Source organism: Heptranchias perlo, chromosome 39, assembly GCF_035084215.1.
Source record: "Heptranchias perlo isolate sHepPer1 chromosome 39, sHepPer1.hap1, whole genome shotgun sequence".
NCBI lineage: Eukaryota > Metazoa > Chordata > Chondrichthyes > Hexanchiformes > Hexanchidae > Heptranchias > Heptranchias perlo.
This window is the reverse complement of record NC_090363.1, coordinates 4,938,298-4,959,125: the sequence shown is the minus strand read 5'-3', so window position 1 is coordinate 4,959,125 and position 20,828 is coordinate 4,938,298. Positions and strand designations below refer to the sequence as shown.

The 20,828-nt window shown below is 45.5% G+C and overlaps 1 protein-coding gene across 1 annotated transcript; it reads right to left on the bottom strand.

Moving 5' to 3' along the window:
- Window positions 1–492: 492 nt before the first annotated feature.
- On the bottom strand, window positions 493–16,142 carry LOC137305131 (nuclear factor 7, brain-like). Its single transcript, XM_067973922.1, has 7 exons — window positions 16,018–16,142; window positions 14,693–14,996; window positions 13,156–13,251; window positions 11,069–11,302; window positions 10,263–10,285; window positions 7,714–7,829; window positions 493–4,683 (listed from the first exon to the last, which is right to left on the bottom strand). The coding sequence occupies exons 1-7, from the start codon at window positions 16,128–16,130 to the stop codon at window positions 4,145–4,147; spliced, it is 1,425 nt and encodes a 474-aa protein (XP_067830023.1). The 5' UTR covers window positions 16,131–16,142; the 3' UTR covers window positions 493–4,144.
- Between the last annotated feature and the right edge of the window lie 4,686 nt (window positions 16,143–20,828).

The window sequence follows — 20,828 nt, the reverse complement described above, 5'->3', positions numbered from 1 at the left end:
ATTAAAAAAATAAAATCACAGTTGCTTTCAGAAAGTAAGCACGTGCCAGGAGAAAAAGACCCCACAGGGATGCTGACTCCAGGCCCTGGAACTCACTCCTCACTCCTCTAGGGAACACAATGCCCAAAAGGCACGCAATGCTTTCACTAGATTTAGGAACGGTGGGGGGTGGAGAAGGGGCTTGTGAAAAGTTCATACTATGTCCAAATTTGACCTGCATCTTAAAGGGTATTTTGGGCTGTACAAAACTAGCTTCAATTACTGACGACTGCAGGTCTGTCACTGGTGGAGGGACCAGTTTGAGGGTGGGAATTATACCTCCCCATTTCGATGCGAAGTGGTCACCGTGACACAGAAATCCAGAGTCATATCCCAGATTGGCTCTGGAATGCAGCACTGCGAGAAGCCTCTGAGTGGGTAGCCTCACGCCGCTCGAGCTCCACGCCGTGTGGAGTATAACTCCTTGTGTGGCGTTAAGCCAGGTTTTAAAAAAAAAAGTTTAAAATAAGAGGCCTGTTGCACATAGTGGGGACTTTACAAACTTAAAACAGGGTCTTTTAATATTTTGACAAATTGGACAATCCCGCCAGTGCTCCCAAGACATCACCAGTCTGGAAACACTGCGGATGTGTACTCTGGTGCTCCCAAGACAGTAGAGTAAAACTGGGAACCCATGGCACAACACGTTTCTACCGCCTGCATCTATCAGTCTCACGACCAGCAATATAACTGCAGCACGAGTATCACACATTAAAGCGTGTTGCCTTCTGTATGTTACCAGTATGCTAAATAGCCCCAGCAACAACACTGATGTTGGAACCAACCAGTTCAGACATAAAATAATTTACAATCATCGCTCGCAATGCAAAAGTGACATTTCTGCAATAGCGTCTTAATAAAACAAAAGATTTTTTTTTAGAAGTTACAAACATTTTTTTCCAAACATTAAAAAAAGCCTCTCTTAAAAATATTACAATTAAAATTAATGCACGTTAGAAGTTACTTAATTAATCGCTTCAAAGCTGATCGATTGCCCCTATTGAGAAATTCTTGCCGCACAAGGGAGCAGAAATTCTTGCGTGCTGTTTTAACAGTCGCCAATCCATCTGCTTGAAACAGGTTAAAAACTTAAAATGGCAAATATGGGAATGTCATCCAAATATTTTGACTTACGTGTTAAAAATAGGATGCCAATGAATTTCTGCCTCAATGTTGCTACTGAGTAAATAATAAAGCCACGAGGACAGTCTGCATTTTCTTTCCCTCAATATTAAGCCACAGAGTAAAGTACTTGAACACGTGCTAGTTTTGGCTAAGTTGTAAACCGGTTCTTTTTGTGGTGCCACTACTCAGTCCTACGATATATATTTTTTTACATTGTGTTCATTCACCTGTGATTTACCACTTGCAATTTATCAAAGTATATTTTGCATAATATTCAGTGTTTCTAAAGATAATTTAATGGGGGAGAAAAGTGTTTTTATTTTCCCAGAGAAGCTGGGATTGTTCTCCTTAGAGCAGAGAAGGTTAAGGGCAGATTCAATAGAGGTGTTCAAAATTATAAAAAGTTTTGATAGAGTAAATAAGGAGAAACTGTTTCCACTGGCAGGAGGGTCGGTAACCAGAGGACACAGATTTAAGATAACTGGCAAAAGAACCAGAGGGGGAGATGAGGAGAATTTTTTTTAACGCAGCGAGTTGTTATGATCTGGAATGCGCTGCCTGAAAGAGTGGTGGAAGCAGATTCAATAATAACTTTCAAAAGGGAATTGGACAAGCACTTGAAGAGGAGAAATTTGCAGGGCTATGAGGAAAGAGGAGAGTGGAACTAATTGGATTGCTCTTTCAAAGAGCAGGCACAGACACGATGGGCCAAATGGCCTCCTTCTGTGCTGTACGATTCTGTGATTTTATGTGCTTTTGATTCACATTGATTTCCTTGCCACTCCCCTCCGCCCGCAGTGAATGTTCGTTCTCAACAGCGGGAGGGATATTAAAACCCGGGGAATGCAACAATATCAAGCACTCCCACATTAAGGAATGGCACATTTCAGATGAGTAAAGCTCAATCCACCGTAACCCAACCGCAGAGGCAGAGCCCTGACTATATCAGTCAATGAATGACAGGGAGTTTTGTGCTCTGGACTTGTGCCAGTGAGGAGCTAAAATAAGACGACTGAGATTCATTTTGCTTAGAACGGGTTAGCTAGCAGAGAGGGAAGACTTTCATCCAATATTCTAGGCTGGATTAAAAACGATGGTTGTGCTAATCCACTGCGCCACCCAGTTCCTCCAGTCACAGACTTTCAAAAGTTTACTGGGGTTTCAAAAAGAAATTGGTGTGTAATTCTCGTGCGCACATTTGTACTACTCGTCACGAGTATCTTACATAAAATTTGCCCTCCGTGTAATTCACGTGGACCAGCAATTTAGGGGTGCCCAAGCTTTTCATAGGGGTGCAGCACGAGTTTAAATCCACAGTTCAGCTAGTTCACATAAATTTCAAAATTGCTGAAACCAAGAGATCTTGGGGTTCTGATTTAGGAATTGTCCACTGATGAGGTAACTGCACCAACAACCCCATTCCTACAGCTCACAAACCAGGAATAAGCACAAATAGGACCCAATCTGCCTTAGGCTTCATGGACCAGGCTACATCCCACATGGACAACCCCGCAACAGTTTATGAAGAAGAGCCTCACAGTAAAGATTTTGATAGCAAGTGGGCTAAGGACAGCCAACAAAGGAATACAAGTCGCCAAAACTTAAACCATCCACGTTTAAAATGGGCGGTCGCTAATATCAGCCAAAACGCCATGACCATTATCTATTTGCATTAACGTTAATTTCAAGTGGTTACAGCGTCTTATGGGCTCCATTTATTTCGGGCAGGAACAGCTGTGCTTACTCACTAGTTCGCACCTGATTAAAGTGCACTGAATGCAAGAACAAACATAAGTAAATGACACCTGGTTAATGTTCAATTACCTTTTGTGTACTTAAACCCTTCTAATTCCCTCTAAGTGGTGTGGGGGTTACAGTTTGTACCATGCACTGATTGCAATTGAAATAAAGCTGCAGGTCAGAGAGAAGCAGGAAACAACTGGGTAAAAGGCCAAACCACAGAAGGAGCATTCTTGTTATATAGTAGAGTACTGTAATAGCGCTACCATGTTATACCGGCCATCGTGTATAGCGGGCAAATCCCGTGCGCACGAACGCGTCCACTATAAGCGGTGGGGACTGTGTGTAAAACAAATACATTTTCAGCAGTTCATACAGAGAACAGAATTCTAATGCTGTTCACAGCAAAGTGGTCGATTTATGTGATAGCTCCCATTAACAAAATACACACAGGCCGAGTGGATATATATTTCCCCCCCGCCCCCCAATCCCATCCCACTGTGATACTGAGCCATAAAGACAAGAAGGTCCCAGAGAGTGGTTAGAATGTGGAACTCGTTACCACATGGAGTGCTCGAGGCGAATAGCATAGATGCATTTAAGGAGAAGCTAGATAAGTACATGAGGGAGAAAGGAATAGAAGGATACGCTGATGGGATTAGATGAAGAAGGGTGGAAGGAGGCTGGTGTGGAGGATAAACACCAGCATAGACCAGTTGGGCCGAATGGCCCGTTTCTGTGCTGTACATTCCATGTAGTTCTACGTAATTTGATCTCTGATCTGTGCTCAGATAGCTGATCGCAGCTGGGCTTGGCAATTGTCCTGTGCCCCTGGATTGAGGTTTGGCACTAGAGATAAAAGTGAAACATGTTTCCCATTCCTCATTGCTCTCTGGTAACCCCAACAGAAGGAGGCCTTCTCTTGTCCGTCATGTCTGTGCTGGCTTTTTTTTTGTGAGAGCGTTTTTCCAGACAGAAAGGAACAATGCCCGTCAGGGTCAGTCTGCCAACACACTCTCTGGAATCATAGGTGAAGAATGGAAATTTGGAGCAAGGTACTGGCGACTCGTGGACCCCACCCCCTCCCCAGCGAAAATTGGCACCTTCAGGAGAGATCTGGGGTGGAATACGAGAGACGGTATCGGAGTGGGGGGGGGGGGGGGGGGAAGAGGAGAAAGATAAACAGACGCCCAGCTAAGAAGCTGCTGGTTGAACTGATCCCCAGCTCCGCACAGATTACTCATAAGTACAGGTGCTGTATTCTCAGCATCCCATTGTTGCTCTTGACTGCCTTCAAGCCAGGGTAAAAGAAAGGATAGACCTTCTCTGTGAAGGTGACGTGGAAAGTGAAGAGGTGAGAAAAGTTATCCGCATCGTAGAAGGAAACCCTTCCTCCTTCATAGTCCAGGTAAACGCCAATCCGGGTGGGATTGCCCTTCACCTCGATCGTTTTAGGATGAACAAGAAACGCACCAAAGTTATCCTTCTCCCGGTATATGGTCCAGTAGCCATGCTTGGGAGACTGCCGGATGTCGCCCTTCCGGTTGATGGATTCCTTGGCAATGCCCAGACTCCAGTCTGTGCCGTCCCCCACATCCACTTGCCAGTAGCGCTTTCCCGACGTGAACCCATCGGAGCCCAGGATGAAGGCGGCATCGTTGAACCTTTCCGGGGTGTCGGGAACCACCTTTGGCTTCTCGTTGTACCTCACTCTGGTCGGGCCACAGAGGGAGAGGTGGGAGCAGGCAGTGGCAGGGTTGAAGGTCAGATTCGACAGAGCTGTAAAGATTACTAAACATCAGAATAGATCAAGACAGACAAACAGTTGCTTCATTGCTGTCAATTTTAATAATAACAGCATGGGCATGTTAAGAAAAAAACGGGCCCGTTTTCTCTCTTGCTCTGAAAGAAAGAACTTGCATTTATATAGCGCCTTTCACAACCTCAGGACGCCCCAAAGCACTTTACAGCCAATGAAGTACTTTTGAAGTGTAGTCACTGTTGTAATGTAGGAAACACAGCAGCCAATTTGCACACAGCAATGTCCCACAAACAGCAATGTCCCACAAACAGCAATGTGATAACGACCAGACAATCTGTTTTTTTGATTGAGGGATAAATATTGGCCAGGACACCAGCGAGAACCCTCCTGCTCTTCTTCGAACTAGTGTAATGGGATCTTTTTAGTGTCCACCCGAGGGGTTAGACGGGGCCTCGGCTTAACGTCTCATCTGAAAGATGGGACTTCCGACAGTGCAGCACTCCCTCAGTATTGCACAGGGAGTGTAAGCCTAGACTTCTGTGCACAAGTCTCTGGAGTGGGACTTTAACCCACAACCTTCTGACTCAGAGGCGAGAGTGTTGCCCACTGAGCCATGGCTGAAGAGGGATTACTCTTGCTGGAGCGCAGATCCACAAGCTAGTCTCCATTACCCTTAACCCAAGTACCCACTCTCCATGTGAGCATTCGATAAGGTGCCACATAAAAGGTTGTTGTGCAAGGGCTCGCGGGGTTGGGAGGAATATATTAGCGTGGATAGAGGATTGATTAAAGGACAGAAAACAGAGAGTACGGATAAACGGGTCTTTTCAGGTTGGCAGGCTGTAACTAGTGGGGTGCCACAAGGATCGGTGCTTGGGCCTCAGCTATTTACAATCCATATTAATGATTTAGATGAAGGGACCGAGTGTAATGTATCCAAATTTGCTGACGGTACAAAGCTAGGTGGGAAAGTAAGCTGTATAGACAGGTGAAGTGAGTGGGCAAGAAGGTGGCAGATGGAGTATAATGTGGGGAAATGTGAGGTTATCCATTTTGGCAGGAAGAATAGAAAAACAGAATATTTTTTAAATGGTGAGAAACTAGTAAATGTTGGTGTTCAGAGGGACTTGGGTGTTGGGTGTCCTCGTACAAGAAACACAAAAAGTTAGCATGCAGATACAGCAATCAATTAGGAAAGCAAATGGCATGTTGGCCTTTATTGCAAGGGGGTTGGAGTACAAGAGTAAGGAAGTTTTACTACAGTTGTACAAGGCTTTGGTGAGACCTCATCTGGAGTACTGCGTAGTTTTGGTCTCCTTTTATAGGAAAGATATACTTGCCTTAGAGGTGGTGCAACAAAGGTTCACTAGATTAATTCCTGTGATGAAAGGGTTGTAGAATGGGCCTATATTCTCTGGAGTTTAGAAGAGAGGTGATCTCATTGAAACATATAAGGTTCTGAGGGGGCTTGACAGGGTAGGTGCTAAGAGGTTGTTTCCCCTGACTGGAGAGTCTAGACCTCGGGGACATAGTCGCAGGATAAGGGGTCGGCCATTTAAGACTGAGATGAGGAGGAATTTCTTCACTCAGAGGGTTGTGAATCTTTAGGATTCTCTACCCCAGAGGGGTGAGGATACTCAGTCATTGAGTATATTCAAGGCTGAGATAGATAGATGTTTGGACTCTAAGGGAATCAAGGGATATGAGGGATCGGGCAGGAAAGTGGAGTTGAGGTCGAAGATCAGCCATGATCTGATTGAATGGCGGAGCAGCGTCGAGGGGCCTACTCTTGCTCCTATTTCTTATGTTCTATAGACAGTGTGCATCATCAGGCTATCCCGAGTGTGGGCAGGGCAAAATAAAATCACCACCAAGCCTGATCGTATCCTCACTGGACTTCCACATACTCACTTTGTAACAAGGGCCACAGGACAGCGGTCAGGGGCAGGAACCCACACTAATTTTTCCCTCACTAACTTGGAGGCCAATTGTGGCCATAGCTGACACCGGGTAACTTGAGTGCAGACTGCCAAACGTTTCTGGGGCCTGCTGGTTTGCACGACTCTGCTGCACGCTACATTTGAACGAGCACACTTACAAATGCTTACTGACGTTCCTCCGGATGCCTGGGGTCCTGGGAGGTGTGGAACAGCTCTCCCTCTGCTCAGCTGTGCCCCCAGTGGCACAACTAAGATCAGGACCTCAAGCTTTCCTCACTGCCACGACATGATCGTAACAAAGCGTTGCATGCATTTGCATCCCTGCTTACAAAATTGCCCATCCGTGCTTTGCTCAATGCGATTTCTGTAGAAAATGTCTTTTCAAGCTCTCGTTTGAAAAAGTTTAAAAGTGATATCGTGGGTAGTGAAAATCTGGAACTCTCTCCCCCAAAAAGCTGTCGAGGCTGAGGGTCAATTGGAAATTTAAAACGGAGATTGATAGATTTTTGTTAGGCAAAGGGTATTAAGGGTTATAGAATCAAGGCGGGTAGATGGAATTAGGGTACAGATCTAATTGAACGGCGGAACAGGCTCGAGGGGCTGAATGGCCTACTCCTGTTCCTAAATGCACCATGAGGCAGCACTAAACCGTAAAGGCCATAAAGGTCCCAGTCTTGGTCCCTAGCCGGGCAGTAGTAGGACGTTAACGTACTCGTGCTTCGATGTCACTTAGTTTGGGAGAGGAAGACAATTGGCCAGACCCATGAAAGGAGGGAAGAAAGTTACTTTTTAAAAAAACACACACACACACAAACAGGACTGAGAAAAGAACTCAAAATGGGGTTTGTTTTTAATTTAACAAAATGCTTCCCTGGATTAACTCTCCTCCCCAGAAACAACATACTCGCACAAATGCCAACACACGTTGGGTAGATTTCCATCTTCATTGGCTAGGCTGTAATATGGTGCAGCAGATCGCCTGCTCGTTATAGATTTTCTTTCCTCTGATTTCAAGGGAGGGTTCTTTAAAGGGCGTGCCATCTCATGCCGCCCCGCACCAGATTACTACCCAGGCAGTGAAGGCGAAAATCGACCCTACTGACTCACCTGGGTCTAAGATCTTGAACATATTTTTCCAAGTCCAGTACTGCAGAGGACCCAGGTAGTTCTCTGGCTTTACCTTCACGAATACGTGTTCCAAGGGAGGCACGGGAATCTTGGCTCTACGTTTAAAAATTAAAGTGGAAATTAGAACCATTTATTTACCGGCTTGGCAGCATTCACGGCCAAAAGCTCCACTGGCCCAGCAGAAAGTGTCCATCAGTAAACCGATGGACCCAATGGACACACTTAATTGGGGCCACATTTTATTGAGTCAGCACAGAAAAGAACAAACGAACTTGCACTTATGTAGTAACCTTTTTCGTCCTCAGGACGTCCCGAAACTCTTCACAACTAATGAATTACTTTTGAAGTATAGTCGCTGTTGTTTTTCTAGGCAAATTTGACAGCCAATTTGTACACAGCAAGGTCCCACAAACAACAAGATTAATAATGAAGTATTTCTGGCTGGTGTTGGTTGAGGGGGGAATGTTGGCCCCTGCACTCCTTCCAAGGCCAATATATCCTTTCTAAGGACTCCTGATGTGGTCTGACCAGGGCTTTGTATAGCTGTAGCAAAACTTCCTCTCCTTTACATTCTAGCCCTCTACATATAAAGGCTAACATTACATTAGCCTCTTTGATTATTTTTTGTACCTGACCACTACATTTCAGTGATGTGTACATGGACCCCTAAATCTCTTTGGACCTTCACTGTTCATAGCTTTTTACCATTTATAAAAAGTCAGATCGATCCTTTTTTGGTCCAAAATGGATGACCTCACACTTATCTGCGGTGAAATCCAACTGCCACAGTTTTGCCCACTCACCTAATCTGTCAATGTTTCTGTAATTTTATGCTCCAGTTTACAGTACTTAGTATGCCACCAATCTTTGTGTCATCGCCAAACTTGGATATATGGCTCTCTATTGCGTTATCTAAGTCATTAATAATTATAGTGAAGAGTTGAGGCCCCACCCACAGATCCGTGTGGGACACCGCTAGTCACTTCCTTCCAATTCGAGTACAAACCCATTATCCCTACTCTCTGTCTTCTACCACCTAACCAGTCTGCTAACCAGGTCAATAATTTGTCTTTAATTCCATGAGCTTTAATTTTGTAAAGGATTCCCCTTTATAACCCTCTATCCACAACAACAACTTACATTATATTAGGGATGGGCAATAAATGCCGGCCTCACCAGTGACGCCCACATCCCATGAACGAATAATTTTTTAAAAAAATTTCCAGCCTTTTCTGTTTTTATTTCAGATTTCCAGCGCTTGCAGTTTTTTCCCTTCTTATCCTCTCAGTACTACACTGGATAAGCGCCAATAGATGGATAGATTTTTGTCAGATCAGGGCACCAAGGGACATGGAGCAAAGGTGGGTAAATGGAGTTCGGGTACTGATCAGCCATAATCTAACTGAATGGTGCAACTGGCTCGAGGGGTTGAATGGCCTACTCCTATGTGCCTATATTCCTTGGACAGCTAGTTCCAGTTTTAAGTGAGCAATAAATGAGCGGATCTCTCTGCCAACAGACAGGATGCTGCCTGTGTCTTAAAAAGTGAGTGTCAGCTTTGCCAAGGGGAGCTAAGCTAGATTGTTTGTTTGTTTCCTGTAGCCAACTCTGTTTGGAGAGACTGAGAGTTGAGTCTTTGTTGAGGACTGTACAGAAATATAACCGTGTCGTAGCATGTTGCATAATCCCAGTAGCCATTGTACAGAGAAAAAAGTTACTGAAATCCCTGGGTCTTCCATCGTTGACCTGGATATTGATCTGCTTACAGGAGTGCCCAGTGTCACTGAACACGAGAAAATATCTTGTGTAAAAACAAGTATTTTTTTTCTTAAACTTCATTGCTTACAGCTGCCCCACTGACTTGTGGGATGCCCTTTATAACTCTCTATCTACAACAACTTGCATTTATACAGCGCCTTTAACATAGTAAAACGTCCCAAGGCGCTTCACAGGAGCGATTATCAAACAAAGCTCGACACCGAGCCACATAAGGAGATATTAGGACAGGTGACCAAAAGCTTGGTCAGAGGGGTAGGTTTTAAGGAGCATCTTAAAAGGAAGAGGGAGAGGTAGAGAGGCGGAGAGGTTCACGGCCTAGGCAGCTTAAGGACAAGGCCGCCAATGGTGGAGCGAAGAAAATCGGGGACGCGCAAAAGACCAGAATTGGAGGGACGCAGAGATCTCGGAGGGTTGCAGGGCTGGAGGAGGTTACAGAGATAGGGAGGAGCGAGACCATAGAGGAATTTGAAAACAAGGATGAGAATTTTAAAATCGAGGTGTTGCCGGACCAGTAGCCAATGTAGGTCAGCAAGCTCAGGGGGTGATGGGTGAACGGGACGTGGTGCGAGTTAGCATACGGCAGCAGAGTTTTGGATGAGCTCCAGTTTACGGAGGGTTCTAGTTGCTTTATGAAGTTAAGAGTTAGTTAAGAGTAAGTCGTAAAATTATATAACTGAATACTAATAAACCTAGAATCTCATTGCTTGTGGTGTCTTAACATGCAACAAAATGTAGCTAGAATTCATTACCTTTTCTGTGTTTCCTTCAGATTCTGTGAAAACAAAAATAATTCGAATATAAATAGACAAAAACCCATTTTTTGCACAAGGTATGTGAAGGGGCGATTTCATATAAAACAAAACCTTTTGGTTTGTTTGGACACTCTTAGTAACACGCCTGCAAGTTAATTCACTCAATATCGGCAGGGTTTCTGCAGAGTGAACTGATTAATGTAGATGGGACGCATTTTTTTTTTAAAAGGCGTATCTCCCCCGATGGCTCAGCTGGATGAGGAAGTGAGCAGCTGTGCCATACACGGCAGGAAGGTCGGAGGTTCGACCCCCAAGTCCATCCAGAGTTAGTCAAGAACAGCCAAGCAGCAACAGAAGCGCCTGGGGTCAGCAAGGGGTGGGGAAAGAGAGTGGGGGAACTGTAACGGACTGAGTTCCCATTCCTAATAACTATCCGGCGACTCATGTAAATGTTAGCCAAGGAACGGATTGGAATCTACTGCGATGCCACCACAGTTGAATATCCTGCCGTAGAATTTACAGCACAGAAACAGGCCATTCAGCCCAGCTGGGTAAAGAGGTTTCTCCTGAGTTCCTTTTGGATTTATTAGCGACTATCTGATATTTATGGCCCCAAGTTTTGGACTCCTCCACAAGTCTCACACCTAAAGAGCAGCCTCTTGGGTTGGATAGAGAGGGATGGGCGACGCCCATGGAACTGTGCCCAGCATGAGTCGGTGCCACCCGGAGAGTAATTTTTGTGATGGCCGCGTTGACCGAGTGCACTGGCCGCTTACGGGGCTGATAAACTGAGAATGATTTACCAGTAGAAAGGCAATGTTGTCCTGCTGGCTGATTTCCTCCTCTATAGCCTTGATGCTGGCGTCTAGCGAAGACAAATCCCTGGGGATCTGATCGATCTTCCCCTGCAGCTGCGTGCTCTGTTGGTTCACCTCAGCTTTCAGCTGCTGGAGCAGAGCAGACTCTTCCTTGTAGAGGAAACTGTGAAGCTCTTCAAAGCTTTTCTTGATGCTCTCCACTATATTCTGGGTCACATTCTGGGCCCAAGCAAATAAATGCAGTTAGCAAGATTCATCTAAAAAAAACATTCAATTCATTAATGGCTTTATTAATAGAGGCATAGAGTACAAAAGCAAGGAAGTTATGCTAAACCTTTATAAAACACTGGTTATGCCTCTGCTGGAGTATTGTGTTCAATTCTGGGCACCACACTTCGGGAAGGATGTCAAGGCCTTGGAGAGGAGATTTACTAGAATGGAATCAGGGATGAAAGACTTCAGTTATATGGGGAGACTGGAGAAACTGGGGTTGTTCTCCTTAGATCAGAGAAGGTTAAGGGGAGATTTAATAGAGGTGTTCAAAACTATGTGGGGTTCTCCCTATTTACTCTGTTTCCACTGGCAGGAGGGTCGGTAACCAGAGAACACAGATTTAAAGTAATTGGCAAAAGAACCAGAGGGGAGATAAGGAGGAGAATTTTTTTTACGTAGCGAGTTGTTATGATCTGGAATGTACTGCTTGAAAGGGGGGGTGGAAGCAGATTCAATTGTAACTTTCAAAAGGCAACTGGATAAATACTTGAAAAGGGAAAAAAAATTACAGGGCTATGGGGAAAGAGAAGAGAAGTGGGATTAATTGGCTAGCTCTTTCAAAGAGCCAGTACAGGCATGATGGGCCAAATGGCCTCCTTCTCTGCTGCACAATTCTATGATTCATGCTGGATTCACAGTCTAGAACATCGAAATTTCATTTCAAAGCATTCCTGGCTGTGATTCACTCCCCAAAGACTGTGATGTTATCAATCTTTCTCCCTGAAAGCTCTTTACTTATTCTGGGGTGCAATTCCACAGTCGGAGGAAAGATAGAGATATTTATTGGGCCAGAAATTACCGGGATTATAATGGCGCGTCAACGTCACTCGCCATTATTCATTCATTAAAAAAAATCCAGCAATTTACAGAGTAAAAGAGAAACGGGCGTGAGCTCCGATTCACCGCAAATTGCTGGACGATTTGCTCCACTCTGCCGTTAGCCTTGCCAAAGCTGCTAAAAGTCCCTTCTCACCGCGAGGCTCCTCACTGAAGTTAATGGTGGCCGTGGAACTGCTGCATTTACGACGTTAATATGAATTATTCCCGCCGCAGCCATTTAGGGCTGGCAATTAATGTCGCAGGGGACCCCGTTAATGACATGATTTATGGTCCTGACATGACACTCAACCTTGGAGGCCCTGAAAGGGACCAAGGAAGCTGTGGAGTCTCACTCCGATGGGTAGTGAATTGTTCCTAGAGATTTTTGTTTAAATTCTTTTTATTTGTCTTGGCCGTCTTTTTGTGCCAGTCTTGCCATCCACACTCCTGTTAGCTTCGGAAGGCAATAGTTTTCAGGATGCAGAACTGTTTCGACACTCAGCGATGCAAATTGGATAGATTTCTTTCAGAAAATAACATTTTGGGATACAGTATATGGCTAATTTGAGAAATGACACGTGGCCAGTGTATTATGCTTGGGGGGAAAGAGGTGTCTTTGGACCTATGGTTCCCAAAGCTCTCCACCACTGGGGGTTTCCTCGCCTCATGTCTGGGTCTGTTGTAGACTAATTGATAGAGATTGATTGTGACTGGATGGTAGAAAGCGAACTAGATGGACCTTGGTCTTTTTTTTAATCTATCAATTCCTGTGATCCTAATAAGTCCCCATGTTAAGTTAACCCTTATTTTCTCTCTTAACAGAAACATATAGGAAGTTCAGGTTCAGGTTTCTTGGGAAAATGGTTCAGAACAAAATGGACACGAACAGAAATGCAACTTGTATCAAGAGTTCGACATAAAGAAGCAGAGTCAAATCGGTAGGCATGATGCTCAGTACGGTACAAAGCAAACTCACTTACCAAGATATCCTCCAGCATACCCTCGTATTTGCTTTTTGCTAGATTGCGTTTATCAATCATGCCTTGCAGTTTGGCCACAGATTTCCGAAGTTGTGCCTAAGCGAAAGGATTAAAACACAGTATATCGAAAGCCTGCACGAGCAACGGGAGACGCAAAGCAGTATATCAGGAATTTGGTGCCTTTTTTGTCTTTTAAGTGACGACAGCACTAGGGAATTGAACTCTTCCACTTTCAGACAACAAGTGTCGGTATCAAGCACTCCTAGATCCTCAACAGCACCAATGTGGCACTTCTATTTTCCATACCAGCCATCCTGTGGCCTTTACGACTAATCATAGAACCATACAGCACTCAAGGAGGCCATTCGGTCCACCGTGCCTGTGCCGGCTCTTTGAAAGAGCTATCCAATTAGTCCCACTCTGTTGCTCTTTCCTCATAGCCCTGCAAATTTTTCCTTTTCAAGTATATCTCCAATTCCCTTTTGAAAGTTATTATTGAATCTGCTTCCACTACCCTTTCAGGCAGATACACCAGATCGTAACAACTCACTGCATAAAAAAAAATTCTCCTCATCTCCCCCCCAGACAAAACTAAGACTGTTAAGAAGTGCTGAATTAGGGACAGTTCTGTGCAATGTTCTGCAAAGAGCATTAGCAACCGGACTGAGGCTGCTTAAGCTCATTTCACATAGCGTCCTTACAGAATGGGGATGAAAGTCTCTTGCTTATAGCCAGCGGGCAAAGGAATCTCTCACTCCATCAGTCTGGGCTGGATTTGAACCCAGGCCCCAGTGGTGAAAAGAGAGTGTTTAAACCACTGTGCCATCCAGATCCTCATACAGAAACTTCTTAAGAATATATACCAAATGCATCACTCAGCAATGAGAGGAAGAACCAGTTAATCTGTTTTAGCAGTGTTGGTTAAAGGGAGAATGTTGGCCAGGCTGCCCGAACTCCCTGCTTTTCTTCAAATAATGCCACACGATCCTTTATGTCCACCAAAATCAGACAGAGGTGGCCTCAGTTCTAATGGGGGTGATTTTAAACCCCAAGAACGGGTGGGTCGGGGGTCGGGTGGGAGTTGAAAAAAGTTGTTTTTGGGTTGCGACCGCAACCCGGCTTTATTTCCGGGTTTAACTTCGGTGGGAATGCAAAGTCTGAAAATTTTGCGGTTTCTACCCAAAAAAAAACAATTTTCAACTCCCACCCGCCCCCAACCCACCCATTTTTGGGGTTTAAAATCACCCCCAATGTCTCAATTGAAGGACAGCACCTCCTGCAAGGCAGCACTCCTTCAGTGATGCACTGGGCCATCAGCTTAGATCGTGTGCTCAGTTCCTGACTCAGAGGTCAGAGTGCTGCCAACTAAGTCAAATTGACACTTGGCCAAGTGGGCGATGTGCCAGATGACTGCTGGTGTGAGACCCCAGTGTGAGCCAGCACCTTCAGGAGACATCGGGGGGTTGGGGGGGGGGGGGGGGGGGGAGTCTGATGCAAAAAAAAATTGCTAGCTGGAAGAAGGGGTCGTACTCCGTACCTTAAACTCTTCAGCAGCCTCCTGCACATTGAGAACATCGTGATGCAAGTGCTTCCTCGAATCCCGACAGTCCAGGCAGATCACCTCAGAGTCGGTGACACAAAAACGTTCCATTTTCTTGTGGTGCTCCGGACAGGTATGCTGGCCTGGTGCATTCTCCTCCAGCTTTGCATGCTCTTTGCAGATCGTTGCCACGATGTTCGAAAGCTTGCGGTTACTCTTCAAAGTGGTCGAAGTTGAGACATCGGTGCAAACTGCGCAAATGGGCTGACCCTGCTGTTCCCAGTGTTTGGTAATGCAGTCCCTGTGAACAGAGATGATTACCAAAGTACATCGCCATATGGAGTACTGATCACACATTCAGCTATAAGTTTTTCTGTTAAACTTAAAAGTAAATATTTTCTGACTAGGGTAATAAAAACACAAGCACTTGGCAGAAGTCTTGCCTTTCACGACCTCAAGACATCCCAAAATGCTTTACAGCCGGTTAAGTACTTTTTTGAAGTGTTGCAACATGGGAAACATGGCAGCCAATTTGCGCACAGTAAGGTCCCACAAACAGCAATGTAATAAATGACCAGATAATCTGTTTAAGTGATGTCAGTTGAAGGATAAATATTGGCCAGGACACCGGGGTGAATTCCCCAGCTCTTCTTTGAAATAGTTCCATGGGATCTTTTACGTCCACCTGAGAGGGCAGACGGGGCCTCAGTTTAATGTCTGATCCAAAAGACGGCACCTCCGACAATGCAGCGCTCCCTCAGTGCTGCAGTGGGAGTGTCGGCCTAGATTATGTGCTCAAGGCCCTGGAGTGGGATTCGAACCCACAACGTCCAGAGGCGAGAGTGCTACCCACTGAACCACCGCAGCTCTTGTGATCATTTTCTGGCGCAAGCCCAAAAATTACCAGGTTTCTTGAACTCAATTTCACAATTTACCATGGCGGAATTTGAACTCGCCACCACTGCATTGCTAATCCAGCAGCAAAACCCTGCCCTGTTTTGGATCCAAGACCCCGATTCAGAATAGATCGGGATCCCAGACCAGATCCAGATCCCAGACCAGATCCAGATCAGATCCCAGACCAGATCCAGGATCCCAGACCAGATCCAGATCCCAGACCAGATCCAGATCCAGATCCCAGACCAGATCCAGGATCCCAGACCCCAGACCAGATCCAGATCCCAGACCAGATCCCGGATCCCAGATCCCAGATCCCAGACCGATCCAGATCCCAATCAGATCCACATCCAGACCCAGACCCAGACCCACCCTGTAGTTCTCAGGCCCAACCACCGCAGACACTCCTGGCTCCAGGAAAGTACCTGCAGAAGTAGTGCTCACACTCCAGCTCCACGGGATCGGTGAAGATGGCCAGGCAGAGCGGGCAGGTCAGGTCCTGGAAGAGTTGGGAAATCCCCTCTGCCAGCGCCGCCATCTTCGCACCAGCCTCGGTCAGCGCCGGCAACCAATCACAGCACCAGACCTATCCGGCCCGTCACAGGCCACCAGCCCCGCAGGCAGCCAATCACGGCGCCGAACCGGCCACAGCAGCCAATCACAGCTTCCGGCCAATCATAAAAGCCCAATTCCGCCAACGAAGCAGCCAATCACAGTCTTCGTCTCGCTAGCCCCGCCCACGTGGGGGGGGGAACAATCTCACACACGTCACGGGTGCTCCAGGCCCACCAATCGAAAACGGCGGCTGAGCTGCCCGCTCAAGTCACGTGAGGCCTCAGCCAATTAACGGCGTGAAAATGAGACTGGGCGGGGCAGCAGGGGCGGAGCCACATCTGTCGGACGAACCAATCATAGCGCTCTTTCCCCTGAGTGACAGGCCGAGTCTTCCAAGCCCATGACCATTGACTCCAAATCTCTCCCAGCAGAAGAGGGGGAACAGAGAGTGTTGCAAAGTAGTTTTGCTTGTCCAGGGCTCCAAGAGACTGTATGAAATCAGTCTCCTATTACTTTTTAAATTATGATTTGTATATTCATGTTTGATTCGGAGGGGTTGGTGTGAGCACAGCACTATTCTGCTCTCTTGAGTTCTTCCCCCTCTCCCGGTGTGGTGGCTTGCGTGCTGCCGGCTCGGTCAGGTGGCGGAGGTTAAGCAGCACGGGTTATCAGTGCAAGTTCCTAGTCGGTCAGCTACTCTGAACGATAAGGCACAACTGCCGTCAAATTTGGTTGCATACCATATGGCAAAAAGAAAATGGCCCATACAGTTGCCGAAAAACTTATTCTTCCAGCGTCTCTGGATATGGTGCTGACAATTTTCTACGAGACGTCTGCTGAAAAATTGAGAAGCATTCCACTCAGTGACAATGTCTCGGCGAATATGTTCAATTGCAGAGCATTTAGAAGCCAAGCTTATTTCTCAGTTACAGTCAGCTGGGGATTTTGCTATCCAACTTGACGAGAGTACTGATATTTCAAATTGTGCAACACTGCTAGTTTACGTGAGATATATATGGCAAGATGGCTTTATGGAAGATTTGCTGTGTTGTCTAACTTTACCAAAAAATACAACAGGAGCACAGATATTCAAAGTACTGCATGACTGCATGGTTGGAAAACACAAATTAGACTGGGCTAATTGCAAAGGAATTACAAGTGATGGTGCAGCAAATATGACAGGTAGAAATAGCAGAGTTGTGAGAAGAATATCTGAGGCGGCAGGTAATGATGTTGTTTGGAATCACTGTTTCATTCACCGCGAAGCTTTGGCGTCTAAGGGTATTCCCCCTGATTTTATAGCAGTACTGAAGGAAGTAGTGAAAATTGTTAATTTCATTAAAGGAAGCTCACTGAACAGCAGGCTTTTTGAAGCATTATGCTCGGAAATGGGAGCGGAGCATACTCATTAAATGTTTCACACTGAAGTACAATGACTGTCAGGGGGCAGGGTGCTTACAATAGTGTATGACCTCAGGAAAGAAATTCACATTTTTCTGGTAAACAGTCTAACTTGGCAAATTTGTTTCACGGTGACAATTGGTTAATGAACTTGTCATATCTAGCTGACATTTTCTCAATTTTAAACAAACTGAATTTGAAGTTACAAGGAAGGGGTAGTGATTTGCGAACAGATACAAGCATTCCAAAAGTCATTAGAACTGTGGCAAGCACGACTGAAAAGTAATGGCCCGAACTATTCCATGTTCCCAACACTATTACAACACATTGAGGAGAACAGCATCAATGAAGAAAAAGTGAATGAAATAAAATGCGTCATACAGTTCCATCTCGCTGCTCTGTCTGACCATTTTAGTCGCTACTTCCCTGCAGAGGGGTTTGAAAATTTGAAGGAAAAGCATTGGGTGAAAGATCCTTTTGCTTTCGAAAATCCTGAATCAATAATGAAGCTAAACTCGATGCCTGAGCAAGAAAACGAGCTGGTGCAACTCACCTGTGGCAGCACACTGAAAACACGCCACACGTCATTCAGTTTGTCATCTTTTTGGATCAGTGCTTTCAAAGAATATTCTCTGTTAAGTAAGATTAGTGTTCTGTTGTTGCTGCCGTTCACAACGACCTACATCTGCGAGCTGGGATTTTCGACTTCGACAAGGTTAAAGAGAAAGAAACTGACTCATCAGCGCACCTGATAGGCGTGTAGTGCTTTCATCTTGTGATCCAGATTGGAACGAGATCATGAACAACAGGCAGACCTACCTGTCACATTAAGTGAAACGCAATCTGATCATTTTTTTACTGTATTTATACTGTGTTAAAAATATTTTTTAAGTGATGTCGAAGTCTAATTTTAGTTATTACTTGAAGTGAAGTGGTTAAAGCTAGCATGTATTGCCCTTTGTTGTGATTTTATGAAAACTCTAGTCAGAAGAGTCCCTGGGATAAGCGTTTTTCTTCCACTGGGTCACTAGGAAAAAAGATTGGAAAGCACTATTCCAGGGAATTAATCAATCAGGGACTTGCTACACTGTTGAACTTGGTTGCTAATAAAGTAAAGTAATTAAACAAGCTTTGGGTAAATTATATTCCTATTAATTAAGTAAAACTTCCAGTATTTTTCACCTTAAATTGTTCCTGAGGTTTTTTAAAAATATTATTTTTCTGACTAGAGTAAAATTAACACTTTTGAAAACTTTTATAGTTTTTCATTTAAACTCTCTTCAATAATAGACATACATAGACCTGAATTTCTTCTTCCTCAAAATACTTCTAACAAATATAACTACTATTCAAAATAAATAATATATCAATGTAAATGCAAAATACTGCCGATGCTGGAAATCTGAAATGAAAACAGACCATGCTTGAAACACTCAGCCAGTCAGGCAGCATCTGTGGAGAGAGAAACAAGGTTAACGTTTCAGGTCGATGATCTTTCATCAGAACTGGAAGATGCTGTTGATGAACATCTTTTAAGCAAATACAGAGCCAGGGAAAAAGTGGAGGGACAGGAAAAACCTGTGACAGGGTGGAGATCAGGGTCCAGAGGAGGTGTTTCAAAGACATTATTTAAAAACTCACCTGTTCCTCTGTGGCTCCATGGATTACAGCAGGTGCAAGAGAAAATGGGAGCGCTGGTTTAGATCCAAAGTTGTTAAACTGAATGTTAAGGATGAAAGGCTGTAAAGTGCTTATAAGATGCGGATCCTCGAGCTTAGTTCTTACTTTAACATATGTCAGTCTTGGTACAGTGGGAAGCATTAGAACATAAGAACATAAGAAATCGGAGCAGGAGCAGGCCAGATGGCCCCTTCAGCCTGCTCCGCCATTCAATCAGATCATGGCTCAACCTCAACTCCACTTTCCCACCCAATCCCCTTTGAATTCTTGCCTTTGAATCACAAGTTTGTGGGTTCAAGCCCCACTCTAGATTTGAGCACATAATCCAGGCATCGGTGCAGTACTGAGGGAGTGCTGCATTGTCACAGGTGCCGTCTTTCAGATGATACATTAAACCAAGGCCCCGTCTACCCGCTCAAGTGGACGTAAAAGATCCCATGTCATTATTTCAAAGAAGAGCAGGGGAGTTTTCTTCGGTGTCATGGCCAAAATTTATCCCTCAACCAACATCACAAAAACAGATTAGCTGCTCATTTATCTCAGTGCTGTTTGTGGGAACTAGCTCTGAACAAATTGGCTGCCGTGTTTCCTATATTACAACAATAACTACACTTAAAAAGTGCTTCATTTGCTGTAAAGCGCTTTGAGATGTCCTGAAAGGCTTTATATAACTTGCATTTATATTGCGCCTTTAACATAGTAAAGCATCCCAAGGCGCTTCACAGGATCGATTATCAGACAAAATTTGACACCGAGCCACGTAAAGTGATATTGAGACAGGTGACCAAAAGCTTGGTTAAACAGGTAGGTTTTAAGAAGCGTCTTAAAGGAGGAGAGAGAGGTGGAGGGGTTTAGGGAAGGAATTCCAGAGCTTAGGACCTAGACAGCTGAAGGCTCGGCCGCCAATGGTGGAACGATGAAAATCGGGGATGCTCAAGAGACCAGAATTGGAGCGCAGAGATCTCGGAGGGTTGTAGGGCTGGAGGAGGTTACAGAGATAGGGAGGGGGGAAGCCGTGAAGGGATTTGAAAACAAGGATGAGAATTTTAAAACCGAGGGGTTCCCGGACCAGGAGCCAATGTGGGTCAGCGAGTGCATGGGGTGATGGGTGAAGGGGACTTGGTGCCAGTGAGGAAAATGCAATCTTCTTTCCCTTTTTCCTTTCTGCTTCCCAGGTGAGCTCAGGGGTTCGACATGAAACCTCCCCAATGCCCCCAGTCACTGCCGGCCAAAGTCATGCCCTGGGGGTAAAGTGGGAGAGGGTGGCAGAGGCGCCTCTCAGCAACCCCCAGCTGATCAAAGCCCACAGTCCTGTCCCCGCCATCCTCTCCCTTTCCCTCCGCTCCTCCCTCTCCCCGGATCCCGGGTGAAACTTCTCGCTCTTTCCAGAAGTTTCTCCCCCGCTCTCGCCGCTTCCAGAAGCCTCTCGGCCTCTCGCGGACTCGCCGCGCTGCGATTGGCCGCGGGCCTCAGAACGTTCCCGAACGTCCGACGGTGAGGTCACCGAGCGGCGCTCTGATTGGTCCGCGTCGCCGTCCATCACCGGCCGGGCGCCGCCCACCCCGCGGCGCTAAGACTATATAAAGGGGGAGCTGAGAGC